The 26529-nt window shown below is 45.5% G+C and overlaps 1 protein-coding gene across 1 annotated transcript; it reads left to right on the forward strand.

The window, feature by feature from the left end:
* Positions 1-595: 595 nt before the first annotated feature.
* zmynd19 (zinc finger, MYND-type containing 19) lies at positions 596-26529 on the forward strand. The gene is made up of 6 exons (XM_041194216.1): positions 596-711; positions 3879-3938; positions 7777-7883; positions 19555-19695; positions 19993-20173; positions 23186-26529. Exons 1-6 carry the CDS (start codon positions 661-663, stop codon positions 23327-23329), a joined length of 684 nt encoding a protein of 227 aa, XP_041050150.1. The 5' UTR covers positions 596-660; the 3' UTR covers positions 23330-26529.

Here is a 26529-nt window from a genome sequence, read left to right on the forward strand (position 1 = left end):
TCAGCAATATCTGTGCTCTGGATCTCAGTGCTCTGGGTCCTCTGTGCTCTGGTTCCCCTGTCCTCTGGTCTCTGCATCCCTCTACTCAGACTGCCCTGTACCCTGGATCTCTGTGCTCTGGGTCCCCTGTAGCCTGGCTGCCCTGTGCTCTGGCTACCATGACCTCTTGGCTCTGCGTCTTTCTAGTTAGACTGTCCTGTACCCTGGGTCACTGTGCTCTGGGGATCTGCCTGCTCTGGCCCCCCTGTACTCTGCGATCCAGTATTCTGGATCCCCTGCGCTCTGGCCCCCCACAATGCTCTGGATCACCGTGCTCTGGCTCTTCTGTGCTTTGGGTCACTGTGGCTCTCCTGTATTCTGGTCCTTCTGTGCACTGGCTCCCCTCTCCTCTGGGGCTCTGTGCTCTGGGGATCTGTCTGCTCTGATTGACGGAGAGCCTGTGGTGACATCAGGGGCCCCGCCCCCTTGGGCCGCTTCCCGCGAAACTGACGTCACCTTGGTAACCGTTGCCCCGCGTGACGGCGTGCGGCCGCCTCCCATTGGCTGCAGTGCCGCCGCTGACCCTCGCGCGCCCTCCGGAAGTGGTTGGCGGGGAGGCGCGGGGACCGGTGTCCGTACGCGTGTCGGGGGCTCGGGGCAGGCGGAGCGGGAGCGGGAGCGATGTCGGACTTCAAGCTGGGGATCGTGCGGCTCGGTCGGGCCGCCGGCAAGGTGAGAGCGGAGATGGGAGTCCCCGGGGCCGGCCCGCTAGCGGGACCGGGGAGCGTGGAGTCCACTCCCACCCGGGCTTTGGGCGGGACCGCGGCCTCGGCGCTCGCTGCTCCACGGGCCCACTCTGACCATGTGGCCCAGGCACGGGGCCGGGTCCGGCCCTCTTCCCCCCCCCACCACCCCCCGGGGAACCCGAGGCCGCCGGGCCCCTGGTGTGGGAGCTTGTCCCTCCGCCCTGCACTCAGAGCTGATCTCAGTGGGGGCGGAGGCTAGTGCTCTCCAGCTCGGTCAGTGCCCCTGCTCTCCTCTCCCCGCCATTGCCATGTGCAGCATACACTGTCTGTCCTTCCACTGCCTCAGCTTGGGACTGGGGCTCTGGGCACATGGTGACTGTCTTCAGCTCTTGCCTGGTGGGTGAGTGCCCAATTCCCTGCTCTGCACTGACATAAAGAGGTTTCCAGTGCCAGGCATTTCCCATTAAGTTGGCGTGAGGTCTTGCACTTCCCACAGGGCATACACCCCTGGTTTCCAAAGATTGAGCTAATCTTTCTTTTTAAAAAGAATGCACAGGAGCAGCCATTAGTGCTGGCTTTGCTCCTGCAGGGCATCTTGCTGATGGCATGGCATTGAGTGCTGCCAGCTGTAGGTAGCTCATTACATTGTTTATAACCCACTGTACAACTGAAAACTTTATTAGGGATGAACTGTCCACAGGGAAGCTCAGCTGAGGATTGCGGGTGAGCCCAACAACTTAACCCACTTCTGAATCTCATTTCTTCACGATGACAGGAGGTCTGAGTTCCTGGGCCTTATTGACTTGGTCTTTAAATAGGAACCTGTGTGCCTTGCACAGTATGGCCTGGGTTAATCTCTTCAAAACTTTCTGCAATCTCCCAGAAATAACGGGATGACAGTTCCCCTTCTCTCCATAATGGCACTTGTTCATTGCAATTTTAGTGTATTGAACTGCAGCTGGTTGCTAATTGTCATTCAAAGGCTGGATTAACAATGGCCAGTGCAAGAAATGGGAATGTTCTATATGTGTGGTAGACTCAGCATTGTCTGCTTTGGGGGCCAAGTATGTCACTGAGGCACAGGGGAGGGAGCTTCACATTGCAGCTGGCTGTGCCACACCTATTACACAAATACTTGTTTTTTTAATATTGCTTAAGGGATGTGGGCGTTGCTGGCAAAGCCGGCGTTTATTGCCCGTTCCTAATTGCCCTTGAACTGAGTGGTTTGCTAGGCCATTTCAGGGGGCAGTTAGGAGTCAACTGCTGTGGTCTAGAGTCACGTAGGCCAGACCAGGTAAGGATGGCAGATTTCCTTTCCTAAAGGGCATCAATGAACCAGATGGGTTTTTACAGCAACTGGTGGTAGTTTCAGGGTCACCATTACTGAGACTAGCTTTCAATTCCAGATTTATTAATGAATTTAAATTCCACCAGCTGCCTTTGGCTTACTAGCCTAGTGACATTACCGCTATGCCACCATCTCCCCTCTTGCCGCTGAATAGATGTTTTAAATTGGGGAAATGTCCTGGTCCTCATCTGAATGAGCACAGGAGAATGTAAAAAGTGAGTTGGCACTTTGGGAAGTTTGGGTGCTGAAGATGTCCATAGGTCACCCTCAGAGTTTAACTATCTAAAAAATCAAAGCTGCTGACTTGTGTACTACTAGTTCCTCCCTAATATGTTAAAAGCTTTGATTTTTATACACCGCAGCAAAATCAGGTGGCATTTAATCGGGCTGCAATTATACTGGTTTAGATCTACGAAGTGTGTTTTCCACCTTGCACAAGTGTAAGAGTTACAGTTTAACTCCTGAGTCAGGTCCCAGTCTCTCTGAAATGTGGTGGGGGTTGGGGGAGTGGTTGCAAAACAAGATTCTGGAGACACTTAACTCGGGTCAAATAAGTTATCAACCCTTGGCTGAGAGAAGATTAAACACTTACCAAAGTGTATATGTGGCAGTCCACATGGCTTGCTTCTGTTTAACCATTAATGATTCGAACAGAAGGGGCCTATAAATGGGATTCATTGGTAGCCCAGAATAGAAATGGATTGAGTGATGGTTGATGAGCTCCAAAGGTTTTGATGGAATAGATGGAGAGAAACCGCTCCCTCTGGTGGGGGAGTCCAGAACTAGGGGCTGAATGGTCTTTCCTGTTCCTAAGAGTTACTGTTTTTTTGGGTCCTGTTGTCACCTGCATTTCACGCCAAGAAGCCGGTGTGCTGGGTTTGTGGGTGGTGTGCACATATACAGTGGCTACGCCGCTGGCTGCTTTGTAATTCACCTGGTTGAGCTCAGAGTTGCTGGGAATGTCTCACTGGGGAATAGCAAATGGTCATTGTGTTTGTGTTTCTGGCAGTGTGCTTATGGGACACAGCTCATTTAGCGTACAGATATCCCACTCTGTCAGGGCCTGCTCCTGAAAGTCAAATTATGAAATGAGTTGGGATTTGATTGTTTTCCCTCAAGTCTTCTGTTGGGAATGGGGGGGAGGATAGTAACAAGATTTCCTTTGCAATCTTTCTGAAAACTATTACTGAATGACAGCGAGAGAGCGCTGGATTATTATCAGTATGGCTAGAGAGAGTAACATAGGGTGCTGGGGAAGAATTCCTGGGTGACAGTGTGAGGGGGCTGGATTAACAGCAGTGGAGGTGCTGTCTACAGCACAGGGTGCTGGGGAAGGTTTACTGACTGACCGTGTAGGGGAACTGGTTTAACATCTGTATAGATACAGTCAGTAACACTGGGGGCAGGGTGACTGAGTGACAGCACGAAGATGCTGGCTCACATCAATAGTGGTGCAGTCAACAACTGTTGTCTAATGTTAGCTGTTCAGTATGATTCAGTTCCCATCACGTTCGACCCATTTACGCTGAGGGTGGAATGGAGATCAATGGTGATGTCAGAACTACTTGTAAACTTGCAAGTATGCAGCCGTTACGTGGTTGCTTCAGTGACCCTCCCATTTTGGCACCTGGGAGTTTGACCTCACAAATGCTAGTGGCCATTATAGTGGAGATAGAGAATTAATAGCTGCTGTTGCTTACCTCCCCTGGTTGCGTTCACTGTCTTGTTCATGTTAGAGTGCTGTTTCTACAGTCTGCACTGTTTTTAAAAGGAGTTTAACAATAAATCTGTTTCTCGGTTTTCAGACTAAGTACACACTAATAGACGAGCAAGACATCCCATTGGTGGAGAATTATACCTTTGAGGTAAGAAGGCTGACAGACGGCTGGACTTGTCACTTCCTTGGCCTCCCCTCTCCCTATCTGTAACCGGCTCCAGCCACACAGCCCTCCGAGATCTGTGTGCTCCTCTAATTCCGGCCCCTTGAAAATCCCGATTTTTAATTGCTCCACTGTTGGTGGCCATACCTTCGGCAGCTTGGTCCCTAAGCTCTGGAATTCCCTCCCTCTCTACCACTCTTTCCTCCTTTAAGAACCTTTAAGCATCGACCCTAATATTGCCTTATGTGACTCAGTATTGAATTTTGTTTGATATCACTCTTGTGATGTGCCTTGGAGCATTTTACTCTGTTAAAGGTGCTATATAAATACAAGTTGTTGCTGTGATGGCAGTATGTGATTAAACATAGGCCTGGATAATCAGCTGGTGATTTTTCAAGTGATAAATACGTGCTATTATGATCAGCTTTCACCCAGAACATTAAAGCACTGATGAATGGTACATTCTGGCCACTGATTGACCACAGAATAAAACAGATCCAGAGTCGTCTCATGCAAGACTGAAATAGGGTATGATTTTAGGTTGTTTTCCCATCCCATAATTCAAATGTGGCTTGGTATCAAATTTTGCTTCATGGTGCTCCTGAGAAACACCCTGGGGTGTTTTATTATGTTCAAGTGCTATATAAATACAAATTGTTGTTGAAAGGACAACTCTTGTTTTTGCAAGCGATGGTAGGTTTTAGCGGGATGAGGTGGAGGACAACGCCAAGGGGCTTTTAAAAGTCCAAGCTACATAGAAGCTAGGTTTCAATTCCATTAACTATTGCCTTCTATTTGACAGAGTGAATGAGAGAATGAGTTGAAGTACAGCTGGCAACAGCTTACTTTGCATTGGACTTGAGATTGCACCTGTTTGTGAAGCGTATGCTATTGGCCAGATAGAGCCTTTATGAAACAGGTGTGAAGTCCCTTTGGCTGAGTGATCAGCTGTGTATTAAGAAGCCTGTTTGGTGGCTCTTTAATGGATGACTCAATGAATTCCCAGGATTTTGAGTCTGCACCTGGTTCTGGCTTATCGTGCTGTGTTGTTGCACTTGCCAGCTTGCTTCAATACTCCTGGAATTTCCTGAAGTAGAGTAACTGGCAAGTTGTACCGAAATTTGTGCTGATCTTCGAGGGCAAATTATGCTGGAATTTCCTGGCAATCTCAGCTTGTGCCAGAACATCCAAGTTGGGTATAATGGGTGGAAATCAGTGTTTTTTAGCTGCAAATTTACAACCAGTTCTGAGCTGGTGTGTTTCAGGAAATTTGCATACACTTTTCATACGTTGCCAGCAGATTTTGGTTGAGATTTCGTAGAATTGGTGTAAAAGATTGAGGAAATTCAGGAATGGCTGAATTTCCTGGATCTCTTAGACTGAAAGCGAGCATTATGCTATTATTTTCAGGTAAGTTTCAGGAGATTCCAAACTAATGTATCCATCTGATGCGTTTAATTTGCTACTCAGCCGCAGTCCCTGGTGCTTCACCCTGACATTATGCAGCTCATGCTGTTTCTGTAAACATGACCCAAACTTGGACTGAATCTGTCCTTGTATGATCGGTTGATCCCAGAACTTGAGTGGGCATAGTTGCTGAGATTTCACGGGTTTGGCATTGGGCTTTAATAATGTCGCACTGACAACACTTCAGGAAGCTATCTCGCTGAATTATAAATTGAACCATGTGCGGAAAATGAATCAGTTATTACGTGGCTGATGTTGTCTTCCCATACATGTCATCTCTGAGCTGGTCAGCTGCTAAAGCCCAGGCTCAACAGTCTGGATGACTGAAATCCCATAATGAACAGTTCCACACTTTCTACTGTCAGATATGGGTCACTGCCCAAACCCTGCAATTCTGTCTAAATTTGAGAAATTGAAAATTGAGGCTCCTGATCGGTGGCGAATCATTTGCCTTGACTGTCAGATGTGCTTGCTAATCTAAGGTGATTCTGTAAAGAAAAGCATGCTCCCTCTAATTCTGCGCCATCATCACTTCCCTTTTTGAAAACTCAGCTTTTGATGGGAATATATTGCTGGTACATAGTGCCAAAGGAATTTGAGTTTCCTTACATTCTGGGTGTTTTAATAACTAGAGGAAAGTACTGTTTTTAAATATAGCCAGTTTCACAGGGCTCCAGCAGGGCAGAGTTACTGAGCCCAAACAAATTATTACTGTCACTAGACCTGATCGTTACAGGTAGTAACGTTTCAGATTAGATCTTCCGTTTGTTTCTACTGCATCTTCTGTCTGGTTGTCCCATGATGCCAGGACATCATGCGTTGCCTGCAGATAATGACAGGCTTGCCGTATAAATGACTGTCTGCTCTTTGGTCTTGGAGAATGTTTGCAGGCTAGGACTTGCATTGTTGCTCTGTGTTGTGTATATAGTGTTTTTCCCTTGTTTTGCCCAACTCCACTTCTGCATCAGCTCACCTGCTGTTGGATTTCTTATCCATGCCTTTGCCACTTCTAGATTGACTATACCAATGCTCTCCTGGCCCACATCCCATCTTACATCTTCCATTAATTTGAACTCATCCAAAACTCTGCCCATGTCCTAACTCACACCTAGAGTCCCCTTCACCATTTACTCTTGTACTCACCACATTGGCTCCTGGTCTGCCAACACCTTGATTTTGCAATTCTTGCGCTTGTTTTCATATCCCTCCTTATCCATAACTCCCCCAGCCTTCAACCCTCAGATCTCTGCTCCTATTCAGGCATTTTCTGCATCCCCAATTTTCATCATTGCACCACCAATGGCTGTGTCTTCGGCAATCTAGGCCCTAAACCCTGGAATTCCCTCCTAAACCTCATCTCTCCATTTCTCTTTTCCCCCTTTAAGACACTGCTTAAAGCATACCTCCTTGACCAAGTTTTTAGTGATTTGTCCTGATATCTCCGCATGTGACTTGGTGTCAAATTTTGTTTGATAATGCCCCTGTGAAGCTTGAGACATTTTCCTACTTTCCAGATGCGGTATTAAATATAAGTTGCTGTTGTTTGACATAGGGGATGGTGGTGAGGGGGGCCTGAGCAGGTCCATGTGAGAAGGATATACTTAAAAGATTCTACAATGATGTAGGAGTAGCCATAGCCAATCCAAGACACAGTTGGTGTCTCTATAAGGCCTTGGCGCCCTGGTCATTGCTTAAGTTGGCACAAGAAAGAAAATACATTTTTACAAAGAAATGGTTGATCAGGGCACAGCTGGTGTTATTTATTGTAACATGCTAGGCGGTTAGGTTTATTGCTGGTTGTTAACTTCTTTGGACAGACATTTATATTGTTTTCATACAAGACTCCAATTTTTGTGGGTAGGCTAGAAAGAAAATCGGTGTTCTCGTAATTATAGAGAATAATTCAATCAATCTGGGTGTTACATAGACACCACAGAACATCTCATCCATCTCAATTTTGAACATTTCAATTGACCCAAACATGCACAGCCTTTTGGAAAAGATTTCCACCGCCCTTGTGTGAAGAAATGTTTCCAATTTCACTCTTAAATGGTCTAGCTCCAGTTCTGATAAAAGAATTCTAGTACTGAGATTAGTCTTAGATTTGTCTGTTTCAGTGCAACAACAATGGGTTGGGTTCTGTGGTGCCTGTGCCATTCCATTTCCATTCACATAGAGATGAATGAATTTTTAAGGGTATCAGGGGATAATGAGCATAGCTGGGTGAATAGAGTTGATTTGCAGATCAGCCATGGTCCAAATAAATGGCGCAGAAGCCTCGAAGGGCTGAAAGGCCTGCTCCTGTTCCTGTGAATCTGCTGTGCATTCTTTAATAAACTGCTTCATTCTTTTGTAGGCTCGTATGGAAATAGATGCTGATGGAAATGGTGCAAAAATATTTGCCTATGCGTTTGATATCAGCAAGCGGAGGGGTTCTGGGCGTCCTCTACATGAGCTGCTCTGGTGAGTACTGACTTTGGGAAACTAATTTGGGGATTCTAAATCCTAATTTTGTGAGATGGGGTTTACACCATTACACCATCAGCAATGCTTTGCAATCTGCTCCCAGCCCAAGGGTGGTTTGTTTAGGTAATTGGGGTAGCTGGTTGTTCTGATGTCAGGGGTTACAGCTAGGGCAGTATGCAGAGATTTTTATGCTGTTCCAACTGTGCCCAAATTATACAGCGTTGATGCTCCTCCCTGTATAAACACAAAACCCACCAAATTTCTGATAGAGCAAATATAGTTGCTGCCTAGTGGTTTGAAGTAATTCTCTCAACCTGCATCTGTATGAAGGTGTAAATGTCAGCAGATTCTGTGATTAAAGCCCATGTTATATTCAGTGAGTAAGAGCTGATGCATTTGTTGTTTGAGGACTTGCAAACGTATGGTATAGAGCCAAGTGATTAGCATGTGTTGAAGTTTATGCTCTGCTTAAGAATATAATGCATCAGTTTTACAATTTACAGAGATTACAGAATGGGCCTGTGAGAGTTAGGCATTATTTTCCTTTTGTACAATGGAACCCCACTGATGCAGAAACGAGTAATGCAGCCCAACAAACCTTCTCAGAGTGTCTTTCTCCGCACCGACCACCTTTCTGATCTCCGTATCCTTTAATAATATTTCCTTAGAATTTGTCTGATTCTTTTATGAAAGAAATAATGGATTCTGCTTGAACTGTGGCAGTGAATTCCATATTCTAACAACCCTCTATTTGAAGAGTTTTTTCTTCTAATCTTCTCTTTAATTCTCTCGCTTGTGGTTTTGAGCTCCAAAGCGGGGGTTAAGTGTTTAATCTAGGTTGGCACTGCACTGCAGTTAAATCAAAGACTTCGATTTATGGTCAGCCATTACTCAGTGGTAGCATCCTTGTCTTTGAGCCATAATCATATTCCAGGACTTGAGCATATAACCGACCGGTACTTTCTATGTGCGCCAGTACTGAGCGAGTGCTTCACTGTCAGAAGTGCGGCCCTTCAGATGAAACGTTAAATCAAGGCCTCATAAAAGATCCAGCAGCATGATTCATAAAAAGAACATAACCGTCTTCCCAGTGCTCTGGTTAACAGAAATCTTTCAACCAACGTCACTAAAAGCTTATTTGGTAATTTAATCTCAATACTGTTTGTGGGAGCTTCTTGTTTGCAAATTAGCTGCTGCATTTTCTACTTTACAATGGTGACCAAGTTCTTTCTTTCTCTTTGTGTAATACTTTATCACATCTGAAGGATGTTCCAAAATGCTTTGTCCCCTGTGAAGTACTTTTTCAAATGTAATTACTATTATGCATATAAATATGGCAACCAATTCATGTACAAAATGATCTACACAAACATGAAGTGGGCAGAAAATGGATTTTTTTTGTCATATTGGTTGAAAGAAGTATTTTGTTCACCAGAATAATTTCCTTCCCCTCTTCATATACTGCCATGGGATCTTTTAAATCAATCTTAGGGGGCAGATGGGGCCTCATTTAACAACCCCCTTTAGACACAGAGACGCTCCCAGGGATCCTCTGCTGCATCTTACCGGAGGCAGCAATCTATCTGCAGTTTTAGCTGCAAAAAAACTCATTCTTAGTTTGTGGCAATAGAGGTGATGGGCTTTAATTTGCTGTGGCAGGTCGTCTAACAGCGTCTGCCTTTGGACTTGACCTTGCACTTCCAGCGTTTTAATTTTTTTTGTGGCAAATTGCTGAAAGTAGCAGCTGATATTGTCACAGCAAGGGAGACAACCTCTGGGACGTGAGTGAACAGGGCAAGCAACTTTGTGTCTCTGTAAGCAACCCAATTGCTTGATTATAAAGTTAATAGTGCAAGGACTGAGAAAGAAGTATAAGTTAGAGGGTGTGAATCCACATCAAATTTGAAAGCAAAATAGAAAAATGACAGAAAAGAGTCAAAGGTAAAGTAAAAAGAAGTGTTATTTGCTAAGTTGACATTTAAAATCTCTCAACAAGTAAACTTAAAGGAATGCGACATCATGCTTGTGAAGGTTTAATTTTCAGTGCCAGAGAGGTTGTTTGGTTATAATTAGCACTTATCACATTGTAACAGGGGAGGGGAGGCTGTGGCACAGGGGCATTGTCGCTGGGCTAGTATTCCAGAGATCCAGGGTAATGTTCTGGGGACCCATGAAATTTGAATTCAAATAAAAATCTGGAATTAAGTCTAATGATGACCATGAAACCATTGTCGATTTTCGCAAAACCCACCTGGTTCACTAACATCCTTGAGAGAGGGAAATCTGCTCTCCTTACTTGGCCTGGCCTACATGCGACTCCAGACCCACAGCAATTTGGTTTCCCTCTGAAATGCCCTAGCAAGCTTCTGTTGTATCAATCCGATTTAAAAAGTCTAAAAAGAATGGAATTAGACAGACCGCCCAATGTCGACTGAGGCACCGGAAACGACAATGGCATACTTTACTCTGTCAGCCTGGCAAAGTCCTTCTTACTAACATCTGGGGACTTGTGCCAAAATTGGGAGAGCTGTCTCGCAGACTAGTCAAGCTGTCCTGACATAGTCATACTCACAGAAACATACCTTACAGGCAATGTCCCAGACAACACCACCCCCATCCCTGGGCATGTCCTGTCCCACCAGCAGGTCAGACCCACCAGAGTGGTTGAGCAGTAGTTTTCAGTCAGGAGGCAGTTGCCCTGGGCATCCACAACATCGACTCGAGGCCCCATGAAGTCTCATGGCATCAGGTCAAAAGTGGGCAAGGAAACCTCCTGCTGATTACCATGTGCTGCCCACCCCCCCCCCCCCCCCCCCCCCCCCCCCCCACCCCCACCCCGCCCCAAGCTGATGAATCAGCACTGCTCCATATTGCACACCACTTGGGGGAAGCACTGAGGGTGGCAAAGGCACAGAATGTACTCTGGCTGGGGGGGCTTCGATGTCCATTACCAAGAGTGGCTCTGTATCACCGCTACTGACCAAGCTGACAGAGTCCTAAAGGGCATAGCTGCTAAAGTGGGTCTGCGGCAGGTGGTGAGGGAGCCAAAAGAGGAAAAAAATACTTGACCTCATCCTCACCAGCCTGCCTGCCACGAGTGCATCTGTCCATGACAGTATCGGTAGGAGTAACCACAACACAGTTCCTGTGGAGACGAAGTCCCGCCTTCACTTTGAGAATACCTTCTATTGTGTTGTGTGGCACTATCACTGTGCTAAATGGGATAGATTTCAAACAGATCTAGCAACTTAACTTGGGATTCGCGGCCTTGTCTCCAGGGAGCAGACTCAGAGGGAGGAGCACCGGAGCGGTGACCTCAGGGCACAGAGTAAGTGAAGCCAAAACTGAAAAAGTGACATCACAGGAAAGCTGTGACCTGATTGGTTGGTAGGAAATCTGCACCAAATTTGAAAAAAAAACACTGCAAAGCTAATTAATAAATTAATTATCTAATTCGAGATGGCTGGGCAGGTGATGTGCTGTAGCCGTATGATGGTGGGAACTGGCAGATCCCATTGCGAGCTACAGTGACCACATCTGCAACGAGTGTTGGTTGCTGGAGGAACTCCGGCTCAGAATTGATGAGCTGGAGTCTGAGCTCCGGACGCTGTGGCACATCCGGGAGGGGGAGAGAAACCTGGACGTTTTGTTTCAGGAGGTGGTCACACCTGGTAGATTAAGTACCTCAAGTTCGGTCAGTGGTCAGGGTCAGCAGGGTGTGACTGCAAGTGAGGCAGGTAGAGGGATCCTGTGTTCAGGAACAGAGGAGCCTCAGCTCTTGACTTTGTCCAACAGGTACGAGGTACTTGCTCCCTATGTGGATGAGGAACAGGGCTGTAGGGAGGATGAGCCAGCTGACCGTGGCACAGGAGGCCATTCAAGAGGGGGGAGCAAAAAGACAAGTGGTAGTTGCAGGGGATTCTGTAATTAGGGGAATTGATAGCATCCTTTGTAAGTAGGATCGAGAGTCCCGCATGGAATGCTGTCTGCCCGGTGCCAGGGTGAGGGACATCACTGAACGGCTTGAAAGGATATTGGAGAGGGAGGGGGAGGATCCAGTTGTTGTGGTCCACGTCGGGACAAATACCATAGGTAAGACTAGGAAAGGGGACCTGTTTAGGGATTATTGGGAACTAGGAACTAAATTAAAGAACACGTCCTCAAGGGTTATAATCTCCAGATTACTACCCGAGCCACGTGCAAATTGGCATAGGGACCCGAGAATAAGGGAAGTAAACACATGGCTAAAGGAGTGGTGTGGGAAAGAGGGGTTCCATTTCGTGGGGCACTGGCATCAATATTGGAACAGGAGGGATCTGTACCGTTGGGACGGTCTCCACCTGAACCGATCTGGGACCAATGTTCTAGCGAAAAGGGTAAATAGGGTGGTCAACAGGACTTTAAACTAGAAAGTGGGGGGGGGTAAAACTCGAAGAAGTATGACTAATGGGAAACAAAGCAGCAGGTTAGCTTGTGGGGGGTGGTGGTGGATTCAACTTCATGGAAAATTATGAAAAAACTGAAAAGGAGAGCCCAGAAGAGGCTATTAAAGTCTCCAGAACACAAAATAGGACAGAGTGTCTGGAAAGGGCTAGGAAGCTAACTTCAAGCACATCAGGTAAAGGACAACAATGAGATAAGGGACGGGAAATACAGGACTGAAGGTGTTGTATCTGAATGCACGCAGTATACGAAATAAGGTAAATGAGCTTATGGTGCAAATTGAAATTGGCAGGTATGATGTGGTGGGCATCATGGAGACATGGCTGCAAGGGGATCAGGACTGGGAGCTAAATATCCAAAGATAAACATCCTATCAAAAAGATAGGCAGGTTGGCAGAGGGGGTGGGGTTGCTTTGTTAGTAAGAAATAAAATTAAATCGATAGCAAGAAATGACGTAGGGTCAGATGATGTAGAATGTGTGTGGGTAGAGTTGAGGAACCGCAAAGGTGAAAAAACCATAATGGGAGTTATGTCCAGGCCTCCAAACAGTAGTCAGGATGTGGGGCACAAGATACACCAGGAGATAGAAAAGGCGTGTAAGAAAGGCAAGGTTATAGTGATCTTGGGGGGTTTCAATATGCAGGTAGACTGGGAAAATCAGGTTGGTAGTGGATCCCAAGAAAAGGAATTTGTGGAATGTCTACGAGATGGCTTTTTGGAGCAGCTTGTGGTGGAGCCCACTACGGAACAGGCAATTCTAGATTTAGTGATGTGTAAGGCAGATTTGGTAAGGGAACTTAAGATAAAGGAACCCTTAGGAGGAAGTGACCATAATATGATAGAATTTACCTTGCAATTTGAGAGGAAAAAGCTGGACAGTTGAATAAAGGCAACTACAGAGGCATGAGGGAGGAGCTGGCCAGAATTGACTGGGAGATGAGCCTAGCAGGAAAGACAGTGGAACAGCAATGGCAGGAGTTTCTGGGAGTAATATGGGAAACACAGCAAAAATTCATCCCTAGGAAGAAGCATACTAAAGGGAGGACGAGGCAACCATGGCTGACAAGGGAAGTCAGGGACAACATAAAAGTGAAAGAGAAAGCATACAATGCGGCGAAGAGCAGTGGGAAACCAGGGGATTGGGAAGCCTACAAAGAGCAACAGAGGACAACTAAAAAAAGAAATAAGGAGGGAGAAGATTAAATATGAGGGTAAACTAGCCAGTAATATAAAAGATGATTGCAAGAGTTTTTTTTAGATATATAAAGGGAAAGAGAGAGGCAAAAGTGGACATTAGGCTGCTGGAAAATGACGCTGGAGAAGTAATAGTGGGGAACAAAGAAATGGCGGAGGAACTGAATAGGTACTTTGCGTCAGTCTTCAGGGTGGAAGACACAAGTAACATCACCAAAGTTCAAGAGAGTCGGCGGGGGTGGGGGGTGGCAGAGATGAGTACGGTGGCGATTACCAAGGAGAAGGTGGTAGGAAAATTGCAAGGTCTGAAGGTGGATAAATCACCTGGACCAGATGGATTACACCCCAGAGTTCTGAAGGAGATAGCTGAAGAGATAGTGGAGGCATTAGTGGTGATCTTTTAGGGATCACTGGAGTCAGGGAAGTCCCAGAGGACTGGAAAATCGCTAATGTAACCCTCCCTGTTTAAGAAGGGAGTGAGGCAAAAGACGGGAAATTACAGGCCGATTAGCCTGACCTCAGTCGTTGGTAAGATTTTAGAGTCCATTATTAAGGATGAGATTTCAGAATACTTGGAAGTGCATGGTAAAATAGAGCAAAGTCAGCATGGTTTCATCAAGGGGAGGTCATGCCTGACAAATCTGTTAGAATTCTTTGAGGAGGTAACGAGTAGGTTAGACAAAGGAGAGCCAATGGATGTTATCTACTTGGACTTTCAGAAGGCCTTTGACAAGGTGCCGCACAGGAGGCTGCTCAGTAAGATAAAAGACTATGGTGTTAGAGGCAAGGTACTAGCATGGATAGAAGATTGGCTGTCTGGCAGGAGGCAGAGAGTGGGGATAAGGGGGTCCTTCTCAGGATGGCGGCCGGTGACTAGTGGAGTTCCGCAGGGGTCAGTGTTGGGACCACAACTTTTCACTTTATACATAAATGATCTAGATGAAGGAACTGAGAGCATCCTGACTAAGTTTGCAGATCATACAAAGATAGGTGGAGGGACAGGTAGTATTGAGGAGGTGGGAGGCTGCAGAAGGATTTGGACAGGTTAGGAGAATGGGCAAAGAAGTGGCAGATGGAATACAACGTGGGTAAGTGTGAGGTCATGCATTTTGGTAGGAAGAATAGAGGCATAGACTATTTTCTAAATGGGGAGAGAATTCAGAAATTTGGAGTGCAAAGGGACTTGGGAGTCCTAGTCCAGGATTCTCTTAAGGTTAACTTGCAGGTTGAGTTGGTAGTTAGGAAGGCAAATGCAATGTTGGCATTTATTTCGAGAGGACTAGAATATAAAAGCAGGGATGTGCTGCTGAGGCTTTATAAGGCTCTGGTCAGACCACATTTAGAATATTGTGATCAATTTTGGGCCCCGTACCTCAGGAAGGATGTTCTGGCCCTGGAGAGGGTCCAGAGGAGGTTCACGAGAACGATCCCAGGAATGAAAGGCTTAACATATGAGGAACGTTTGAGGACTCTGGGTCTATACTCGATGGGGTTTAGGGGGGATCTGATTGAAACTTACAGAATACTGAAAGGCCTGGATAGAGTGGACGTGGGGAAGATGTTTCCATTAGTAGGAGAGACTAGGACCCGAGGGCACAGCCTCAGAGTAAAGGGAAGACTTTTTAGAACAGAGTTGAGGAGAAACTTCTTCAGCCAGAGAGTGGTGAATCTATGGAACTCATTGCCACAGAAGGCTGTGGAGACCAGGTCATTGAGTGTATTTAAGACCGAGACAGATAAGTTCTTGATTGGTAAGGGGATCAAAGGTTACGGGGAGAAGGTGGGAGAATGGGATTGAGAAACTTATCAGCCATGATTGAATGTTGGAGCAGACTCGATGGGCCGAATGGCCTAATTTCTGCTCCTATGTCTTATGGTCAACTCAAGACTGGGCAACCATGAGGTGCTGTGGGCTATCACCAACAACAGATTTGTAGTCGAACACAATCTGTAACCTCATGGCCTAGCACACCCCCACTCTACCATACTATCAAGCTAGGGGATCAACCCTGGATCAATGAAGAGTGCAGGAGGGCATGCCAGGCATACCTAAAATTTGATTCACTCCACGTGATATCAAGAAACGGCCGAAGGCACTGATACTGCAAAGTCTATGGGGCCTGACAATATTCCAGCAATAATACTCAAGACTTGTGTTCCAGAACTTGCCCCGAGCCAAGTTGTTCCAGCATAGCTACAGCACTGGCATCTACCTGGCAATGTGGAAAATTGTCTAGGTATGCCCTGTGCACAAAAATCAGGACAAATTCAACCCAGCCAATTACTGCCCCATCAGTCTACTCTTAATCAGTAAATTGATGGAAGGTTTAGAAGCTACAGCTACTTGCTTAGCAATAGCCTGCTCAGTTTGAGTTCTGCCAGGGCCACTCAGCCCCTGACTTCATTACAGCCTTGGTTCTAACATAGACAAAAGGGCTGAACTCCAGAGGTGAGGTGAGAATGACTGCCCTTGACGTCAAGGCAGCATTTTACTGAGTATGACATCAAGGAGCCCTAGCAAAACTGGAGTCAATGGGAATCAGGGTGAACTCTCCGCTGGTTGGAGTCATACCTAGCATGAAGGTTGGTCAGCCATCTCAGTGCCAGGACATCACCTCAGGATAGTGTTCTTGGCCCAACCATCTTCAGTTGCTTCATCAATGACCTTTCCATCATAAGGTCACGGCCGACACACAGCAGCAGTGTGTACCATCTACGAGATGCACTGCAGGAACTCACCGTCATTAGACGGCACGTTCCAAGCCTATGACCACTACCAGCTGGAAGGACAAGCGCAGCAGATAGATGGGAACACCACAGCCTGCAAGTTCCCCTCCGAGCCACTCACCATCCTGACTTGGAAATATATCGCCGTTCCTTCACTGGGTCAAAATTCTGGAACTCCCTCCTTTACTGCACAGTTGGGTGTACCTACAACACATGGACTGCACTGCTTCAAGGAGAGAGCTCACCACTGCTTTCTCAAGGGCAATTAGGGATGGGCATTAAATGCTGGCCTAGCCAGTGATGTGCACACCCCATGAATGAATGGGGGAAAAAAAACAGGGCTCTTGGACCAGAATGAGCAAGATTTCAATTTCTGTGGTGAATTTAGTTCACGTCAATCACTCAGATGCAGCAACTTCACGCCATACAATGCATAACGAAAGAATTGCATTTAGATAGTGGCTGGATCTCGAAGTTCAAAAGTGAATGATGGTTAATGAAGTACCTTTTGAACTGTGGCCATTGTTGTAGAAAACGTAACAGCTAATTGTGCACAACAAACTCCCACAAATAGCAAGATAATGTCCTGGTGATCTGTTGTGATATCGATTGAGGAGAAAGTATTGGCCAGGGGTAACTCACTTGCTCCTCTTCAAAATATTGCCGTGGGATTGTTTACATTCCCCTGAGAAGGTAGACGGGGCCTTGGTTTGACATGTCATCTAAAAGGCAACACAGTGCAGGAGTCCCTCAGTACTGCACTGAAATGTCAGCCTAGATTTTTGTGCTCTCACCCTGGACTAGGATTTGAACCCACAACCTCCTGACATAGAGATGTGAGTGCTACCAGCTGAGTCACAGTTAACACATGTCCTTGGTGAGACAGGCAGCGCGATGTGGTTTTGCAAAGCACATGAGGGAGAAGCGCATCTCTCATAGCAACTTCTATTAAGCCTAACTGTGCATCTGCCCCTCAACTGAAGTTGCTGGATTATTTGTGGGAGGGGATGGCATAGTGGTATTGTCACTGGACGAGTAATCCAGAGACCCAGTCAAAGACTCTGGGGACACAGGTTCAAATCCCGTGGAACTTGAATTCACTTAAAAGCTAGTCTCAGTGATGGTGACCATGAAACCATTGTCAATTTTTGTAAAAAGAAACCCATCTGGTTCACTAGTGACCTTTAGGGAGGGAAATCTGCTGTCCTTACCTGGTCTGGCCTACATTTGAGTCCAGGCTCACAGCAATGTGGTTGACTCTCAAATGCCCTCTGAAATTGGGTATCAAACCACTATGAAGTGTAAAAGGAGTGAAACTGGACGACCACCTGGCATTGACTTAGGCACTGGAAATAACCAAACCCTGCAGAGTCCTCCCCATTAACACCTGGGGGATGTTAAATTGGGAGAGCTGTCCCACAGACTAGTCAAGCAACAGCTTGACATGGTCATACTCACCAAATCATACCTTACAGATAATGTCCCAGACAACAACACTACCATCCCACCAGCAGGAGAGACCCACAGTGGTATACGTTCGGGAGGGAGTTGTCCTGGGAGTCCTCAACATTGACTGGATCCCATGAAGTTTCAATGACATCAGGCCAAACATGGGCGAAGAAATCTCCCTGCTGATTGCCACCTACAGCCCACTACTGGCTCCCACCCCCCACGCTGCCAGTTCTGCCAGGGCCACTCAGCTCCTGACCTCATTACAGCCTTGGTCCAAACGTGGACAATAAAGCTGAACCTAAGAAGGTAGGTGAGAGTGATTGCCCTTGATACCCCACGGCAGCATTTGGGGTGTGTATGGCATCAGGGAGTCCTAGCAAAACTGGAGTCAGTTTGAATCGGGGTGAAAACTATCTGCTGCTTGGAGTTGTACCTAACACAAAGAAAGATTATCGTTGTTGGAGGTCAATCACCTCAACCCTGGGACATTACTACTGGAGTTCCTCAGGTAAGTCTCCTAGGTCCAACCATCTTCAACTGCTTCAACAATGACTTTCCTTCCATCGTAAAGTCAGAAGTGCGGAGGTTCAGTACTATTCACGACGACTCAGATATTGAAGCAATCTGTGTCCATATGCAGCAAGAACTGAACAATATTTAGGCTTGGGCTGGTAAGTGGCAAGTAACATTTGCCCCACACGAGTGCCAGACAATGACCATCTCCAACAACAGAGAATCTAACCATCTCCCTTGACATTGGCGTTACCATCACTGAATCCCCCACTATCAACATCCTGGGGGTTTACCATTGACCAAAAACTAAACAATCTGTATACTGTTGCAATGAGAGTCGGTCAGAGGCTGGGAATTCTGCAGAGAGTAACTCACATCCTGACCAACCAAAGCTTGTCCACCATTTACAATGCTCAAGTCAGGAGTGCAATGGAATACTCTCCACTTCCATGGATGAATGCAGCTCCAACTACATTCAAGAAACTTGACACTGTTCAGTACAAAGCAGCTTACTTGAAAGGCACCTCATCCACCACCTTAAATTCATTCCCTCCACCACCGATGCACAGTGGCAGCAGTGTGTATCATTTACAAGAAGCACAGCAGCAACTCATCAATGCTTCTTCAACAGCACCTTCCAAATCTGTGACCTATGCCACCTGGGTCAAAATCCTGGAACTCTCTTCCTAACAGCACTGCAGCTACACCACATGGACTGCAGCGGTTCAAGAAGGTGACACATCACTCGAGGGCAATTAGGGGTGAGCAATAAATTCTGGCCTAGCTGGTGATGCCCACGCCCTGTGAAAGTTTTTTAAAAAGTGACCATTTATCCTTCAACCAACATTTAAAGCACATGACCTGGTCATTTATTTCTTTGCTGTTTGTGGGGGCTTGCTGTGTACAAATTGACTGCTGCATTTCCTATATCACAAACAGATTTAATTGGCTGTAAAACCCTTTGGGGCACCTTGAGGCCAGGAAAGGTGCTATATAAATGCAAACTCTTTCATTTGAAATAAAGAAAATACAGCCGGAGGTAAATACGCATTGCCAGGCCCATTTACTAACCAGGATTGTGCCACCCAGCCTTGTGAATTATTGTTGGTTATCTTGGCTCCATCTCTGGCTAGTGTGTGATACTGAATGGAACGATAAACCTGGGGAGTGGAGGGAAGCGAGGGTGGCAGGAAGGTGGTTCCCCAGTGTAAGAGTGGCTCTAGCAATGATCCCACCAGTGTGGGTGTCATTTTTTGTGGTTTTACTAGCTGGTGGTTGTGCTTTCTGGCCAAATTATTGGAAGCTTTGATAACCATTGTCTGTTTTCTACTTGCCCAGGGAGCGGCACAGAGGAGGGATTGCTCCAGGTTTTCAGGTGGTTCACATCAACGGCGTGACAGTGGATAACAGACTGGACAACCTCAAGCTTGTTCCTATAGGCTGGAGGCCAAAGGCAGAGGAAATCTCCAGTAAACAGAGGCAAGTCATTGTTGAGCAGGCGCTATGGGAGGGTGGCAATAAGGGATGGTGTCTGTCGTCTTGGGCTAAGTGGTGTTCATGGGTTTAGTGTTGCAGTGCATTCCAGTTCACTTAATCAGAAGGCACAGCTTGCCTGGGCAAACTACAGCTGTCCAAACCAATTAGGTAAACAGAAATGCATTTAAGTTGCAATTTAGTTTGAGATTTTGCCTCCAGTGTAGTGAACCACTGAAACCATGCCAGTTTGTGCAGTGTGTGGCAGGCTGTTGTGCTAATGGCTTCTTCTTTTGTGTATAGGGAGCAGAGTCTTTATTGGCTGGCGATCCAGCAGGTGCCTGCAGATCCCATTGAGGAGCAGTTCCCTGAGCTGAACCTCACACGTTACTACAATGCCAACGGTGACATTGTGGAGGATGAGGAGGACTCCTGCACATATTATGAATGTCATTACCCGCCATGCACTATGATGGAGAAGCAGGTAAGTGCTCAAGTTATTATAGAGGCAAGTGTCACTGTGCTTACAAATTGCTGGATGTATAGTATTTATATGGTACCTTTTTTAATGTGGTTAAAAATTAACTAAGGTGCTTCATAGGCTGTAAGCAGACCAAATTTAACTCTGAGCCATACAGAACAGATGAGCATAAGCTTGGATGGGGAGAGAGGTTTTAAGGAGTGACTTAAAGATGGTGAGGGGGGCAATATCTGACAGTAGGACATCGATGCAGCTGCCAATGGTTGGACCCAGGTGCGTGTTGTATTGTGTCTCAGAACTTTGTATCTGCTGTATCTATTGCCATCTAGTGACAGGATCGTTATAATACATCCAAGGCTTGACCGTGGCTTCTAAAATAAAACCTGTCTTGATATGGAGCCTTATTACATTCTCAAGCTGTCTTAATGTGCATCTCATCCAATGAATACATTTTGAACTGCAGTGACCATGCCGACAAGCATATCAATCAGGTTGCTGGTTGCAAGATTCCACAAAGATCAAATCATATGAATGATCAAATAATCTTTTTAGGGAGGAATTTTGGCTGGAAGACCAGGACAAGCCTTGTTCCTCTTTGAATTTACCATGGGATGTGCATTCACCAGGGCAGGTAGCTGGTACTTCTAACCATGCAGCACACTTTCTCTACTGCAGTAAAATGGCAGCCATCGATGTTCTGCTGAGGTCCTGCTTACTGAGGATACCACAAAGAAAAAGTCGGTTGACCCAAGTAATCAATTCCCCTCGATAGTGGATTTTCTTTTTGTTCACCGTTCTACCATTTTGTCCGCTGTCTCATTCCCAACACTGGGGATGTGGATAACCTTTGGGTTTTTGGGTTTCTCAATGGGAGCTGTTCTGCGTTGATGTGGGATGAATTGGCAGGTGGTGTGTGACTCCGGAACTACGTAAGTAACTGCTGCAGGCGAGGTCATTATTTAACCCCCATCCTAGCTGGGGCTGTTTTCTTGAACATCTGCAGCCAATATTCTTTTTAAAGGATTTGATTCAACTGAGTGGCTTGCTGGGAGACTTCAGAGGGCAGTTAAGAGTCAACCGCTTTGGATGTGTCTAACTGAAGCTAGCGGATTAACACAGTTGGTATGCTTGACCATTTAAAGCACTACCTGTTTGTTGAAGGCCGTCCACTTGATCTTTCATCCCTTGCCCGATTATTCTGAGTTATAGCTTGGGAAATGGATAGAGGTGGTACCTAACTTGTTAAATGTGACCACACTAGGGGCCTGTTCCATGCAGTGCAACCATGACTATCTGCACTACAGTTGTCCACAGGGTTATTTATTGGAACTAGACTAAGTTTCAAAATACTCAATTACATATTATGGAACTAATTTTTCATGGACTCTGGTTTTTGACTTGGTCCGAGAGTTAGATACACTGTACTTTGTAGAATATGTTGTCCAAACAGCTGTTGTATTTGGCTTTAGAATCCAATGGAAATTGAGGCAGATCCAGGAGAGGAGCAGGATTCAGTTTGCCAGCTCCCCCCACTTCCCCAAACAAATATTACATTTGGGGAAGAATTGTGGGTTTTTTCTGCTTGAGCTGGAAACACCAAATAGTCCAGTTAAAATATTAACACTGTTGGATTATGAGTATGAATAGTAATGCTTTAGTTTTAAAATGCGCGAATGTTTTTTTCCAGTGGTAGGTGATTAAATCGCCATCCTTTCACTCCTTGAACCTAAGTTTGAAACTAACCCACACTGTCATGTTGAAAGTTGCCTGCCTTTGCCACCCAGTCTACTGGCTGTAGGGCACTTGCATGGTTCGGCTTGGGCAAGTTCAACAAATACATAATTCAGTCATTGCGTGACAATGACTGAGTTGCAAGCACATAAGTGACTCTTGTGGGAAAACAAAATCTCATTGAGGTGATAGTTTTTTTTGCAGTTGCGGCAGTGTAGAGGGAGCATTATTCTATCTATATTACACTTTTAAATTTTTTTTTATTTAAAGATTTGATTCAACTCAATAGCTTTCTAGGAGACTTCAGAGGGCAGTTAAGAGTCAACCAATTTGGAGACCTATAAAGCCCAAACTGGGTCAGGAGAGCAGCTTTCTTTCCCTAAGGATCATTAGTGAACCTGAGAGTTTTTACAAGACAGCTTCATGGTCACTTTTCATGATAACAGCTTTTATTTCCAGATTTTTAAAAAAAAACTAATTTCAGCTTCTCAAACTGTCATGGAGAAATTTGACCTTGCTCTCTGGATTATTGGTCCAGGCCCCTGGATTGCCAGCTCATTGACATTCTAAATTGTGTAGTGCTTGTGGTTAATACTGATGTTGGTTTGTAAGAGTTGGTCTGATCCACCGGTAATGTGACTGTGTTGGATTGTTGCATATTTTTTATTAATTCATTCATGGGATGTGGGCATCACTAACTAGGCCAGCCTTTATTGCCCATCCCTAATTGCCCTTCAGAAGGTGGTGGTGAGCTGCCACCTTGAACTGCTGCAGACCATGTAGTTTAGGTACATCCATCATGCTGGTAGGGAGGAGGCCCAGGATTTTGGCCCAACGGATCCATGTAGGAATGGCAATATGGTTGCACGTTTGTCACAACAGTGAGTTACACCAGGCTTCATTCTTCCTGGTTGGGGAAGGAGTGTGGGGGTTGGTGGCAGCCAGCAGGCAAATAGTCCATAAACAGCATGCTTATAAGCAGAGAAGAACTTCATTTATGTACCAGAGGGGTTATTGGAACATGTGGGCTATTGACCCAGCTAGGGTCGCCACCTTTGGGAGAGTAGGGGTTTAAAAAGAAAATGGTAGGTCTGATGTGTTGATGGTCATCCTGTTAACCACAAATAGGGATTTTTACGTTGGAATCACAGGTTGGTTCCCTACGTATTTCAGTAACATTGATTTAAATGAAATCACGTCAGCAATTCTACTGCTAAGTGATCAGACTGCATCATTTCTCACCACCTGTTTCTCTTCTACTGACATTTTTTGTAAATGTTTCAGCTGCGTGAATTCAACATCTGTGGGCGGTGCCAGGTGGCACGATACTGCGGCTCCCAGTGCCAGCAGAAAGACTGGCCTGCCCATAAGAAGCATTGCCACGAGAAGAGGCGCCCGCTGCAGCAGGAACTCGAGCCAGAGCGATGACCCCCTCCCTCCCCCACCCCTCCTCACCCTCGCCCCGCATGCTTTCGCCATGGATCAACAGTGGCGTCAGTTTTGTTTTGCACAATTCAGACTGGACATAAAGTTTCCTAAGCACTGAGGAAGAACAAAAAAAACCAGAATGGACTTGAGGAGGTCTCTGTGAGAAGAGGGGGCTGGGGCTTCCCTTCCTACAATCGATCGCTACGAAGACTATGGAGGTTCCCAACCGGAAGCTTCTGTCTATATTTATATGTTGATATGTATTTGAACAAAATCTTATGTACAGTTTTTTATGTTGTAAAATCTGATCTGTTTGAAGTTCGGTGATAACGTGTAGCTGAACAGAGTTACCTAAAAACAGAGGTTTGCTCCGGTAGCATTATGTGACTCTGGGACAGCTTGCTGCTAATGTGATTATAGAGAAGGAAAAAAAAGACCCAGCTTACTGTGTGTTCCAGGGATTATACTAACGCCAGGTCTCTGGATCTTGTCCACTTGACAAGGAAAGAAAAAATGAAACAATAACGTTTTAGTCTTGCATAGGGGAAAGATAACTGATTGTTAGGTTACAGTGATGGCTGCTGGAGTGAGCAGGTTTCACAATAAGCATCTTTGTAGTTTCAATCTCGTAACCCAGTTCGAGCGCACTAAACAGTGTGCCACTTCTTGACTTTGTGTTGAAGGTTAAATTCAATGTAGCACAGGTCACAGCGAGGGTTTAGTGGTGCTTTAAATCAATAATTTTTCAAGTCGTATCAGAACTATTGGGGTAAACGATTGTTAGCTAAGTTATTCCCACAATTTTAATTCAAGACCTACGTGAAGAAAGGATTTTTATGGGCATGGGGTATTGAATTTATGACATGGTTCATCCACTTGGTAATATGAGTTTTTAAAATGTGTGGTTATGCAGGGAAGCTATCCAGTAATGGTGCAGAATGTTCTATGTTGGGTCTGGGTGGTAGGGTCAAATTGATAACCGGCATGGGCTTCTTCACCAAGGGCATTTCTCAAAACCGGGAGCTGCCTTTTGAATTGAAATCCAGATCCTGGGGATGGGATTCGGTTCTGTCACTCTGTTGCATTTACAAATGTTGTGTCCTTAATTGCCTCCGCTCTCCTGTCCAGCATGGTAGCGCATGTATGTTGCCAAAGTTTCTGATTTTTGCTCTGGACTCCTTCCCCACCCCTCTCAAAGAATGTCATTTCTGACCAGTGTGCTCTCATCAGGTGGCCACAAGGCACTGTTGCAATTTAGCCTCTGAATCTGATGTAATTCCCTTTAGGAAGTGGACCAAAAAAGCCAGATGACTTGTGGGAAATACATGAGATATTTCTTGCAAGCTCCCTATGCTGCTGGATGTTCACTTCTGCCTGCTCCTCTCTAGATAACAAGTCAACCTGAAGCCAGCCGGGGTTTGAGGGTGTCATTTCAATGCAACACAAGAAATCATATTTAACTTTCAACATATTTACAAGTGCTAAGTATATTTTTTTATATTAAGTTATTTTCATTGGAGTCAGCAGATGGCTGGTATCCAGCTTGAAACCCCTGCTGGGCAAAAATATTCACTGTGCTTGAGAGCGCGAGAGTTTTGTGTATGCCTCAGCTGGGTAGATTCCGCACATTAAGTGGTGGAAGGGTACACCTTGGAGATCTTACTCCCTTGTAGCCATAATTGTACACCTGTGAGCAATTTTAAACGAAGACTGGTGCAGTCAGTCCTAAAATGTTTTCCCTGCAATCGATAGGAGGCGAAACTCCAATCATGACCCGGAACTTAGTAAATACTTGCACAAGTTAACAGTCTCCTTGCCTTTCCACTGTGACTTTTTCTGAGTGGTGAGGGCGGGCTATTGAAGTATTTTGGACAAGCAGAGACCTATGAACTAATTTGAAAGCTGCTGTACCCGTGTGCATGTTTTAAATGGGTTGCTGTTACTGTGTTGTGCTGTCGCTGTGCCAAGCTTTGCTTTTCTTGACAGAAGCCCAGGCTCGCTCTCTAAGGATACCTATTCTCTGTGTAATGGAATTCCGTGGACCTGAGTTGCTGCATTCTCTTTTCCTCCCACCCAACCTGCCAACAAGGCATTGCAGTGGAGTTTACGGTAGTTTAGAAAGCTTCAGATGTTTTGTGCGGCAGTCTCAGGTTAACCAGTGTAGTATTTTCAATCTTGATTTACTGCAGCTTCCTTCTTGTTACAGGTGGGTTTAACATGGTGCTGTCTTCACTAAACGTCACCACCTTTTGTGGTTAAGTGTCCTGGAGGATGCGCTGCTTCAGCTTTTTTTTTGAGGTTGGGCTTAGTGATGTCTTTTACAGTTTGTGTTTTTAACCAAAGCGGCAGACCATATGGTTTAGGATGTAGTTTCTCCTCCCCTCCCTCCCCTCCAGTTACTCAAAGTTTATGTTCTGAATCTCTATAACTATGATTTCTTCCCCTCAAAAAGAAATTGCATTACCAATGTGCAACTATCCAAACCAGTTCGTGACCGGATCCTATGGATAATCTGAACTATACAGCATTGTAACTAAGATGTCTATGGTGGCCGTTGAACAGAAATCACCACAGTTTTCAAGTGTGGCATCCATTTCATGGCAGCTGTTTGTAATAGTTGTGCAAAGTAGTTTTTCTTTTGCATTTCCTACAAACTGATCTGTGATTGAACTTCTGTGCTCTTGCTGGTTTGGGGTATTTTACACCATGTGCAAATGCTGTGGAGTGACATTGATCAAAATAGTTTAGTCACCAGTCCAGGGGCTTCCATTTTAATTGTAAATTTGAGAATAATGCCCATTCAGATTTAACCCCTGCACAGAAACAGTTGTGAAACTTATTTGGACTGTTCAGTTTTGTGTGTAATTTAAGACAAATTGGTCTAAATTAGATCTGGTCTGCTCCTTCCACCGATTTCCACCAATCACGATGATTGTTTTGGTGACACGACCAGCTGTACACTATTGAGCTGTTTCCAGCACAATCGGACATAATGGTGTTGAAAACCACGGCCAGATGTGCATAGAGCCCTGAAAATGCATTGAGGCTGTTACAAATCTTAATTACTAACTATGTTGTGTGGTCAGTTGCAAAAATGCAGAACACTAGCCACTGCGGTGTTGCTGTGCCCCCAATTTGTTTCATGCACTGAATACAGTATCTTGCCTGTATTTAAAATTGTTAAATAAAGCTGAAACAAA

The sequence above is a fragment of the Carcharodon carcharias genome, chromosome 8 (genome assembly GCF_017639515.1).
Source record: "Carcharodon carcharias isolate sCarCar2 chromosome 8, sCarCar2.pri, whole genome shotgun sequence".
Lineage (NCBI taxonomy): Eukaryota > Metazoa > Chordata > Chondrichthyes > Lamniformes > Lamnidae > Carcharodon > Carcharodon carcharias.

What these genes read in the sequence shown, in the direction of transcription:
- zmynd19 (XM_041194216.1), top strand. Translation starts at nt 661, where the DNA reads ATGTCGGACTTCAAGCTGGGGATCGTGCGGCTCGGTCGGGCCGCCGGC. An exon ending in TGGAGAATTATACCTTTGAG is followed by an intron (nt 3,939 to 7,776) that starts GTAAGAAGGCTG and finishes ATTCTTTTGTAG; the next exon opens with GCTCGTATGGAAATAGATGC. An exon ending in GAAATCTCCAGTAAACAGAG is followed by an intron (nt 19,696 to 19,992) that starts GCAAGTCATTGT and finishes TTTTGTGTATAG; the next exon opens with GGAGCAGAGTCTTTATTGGC.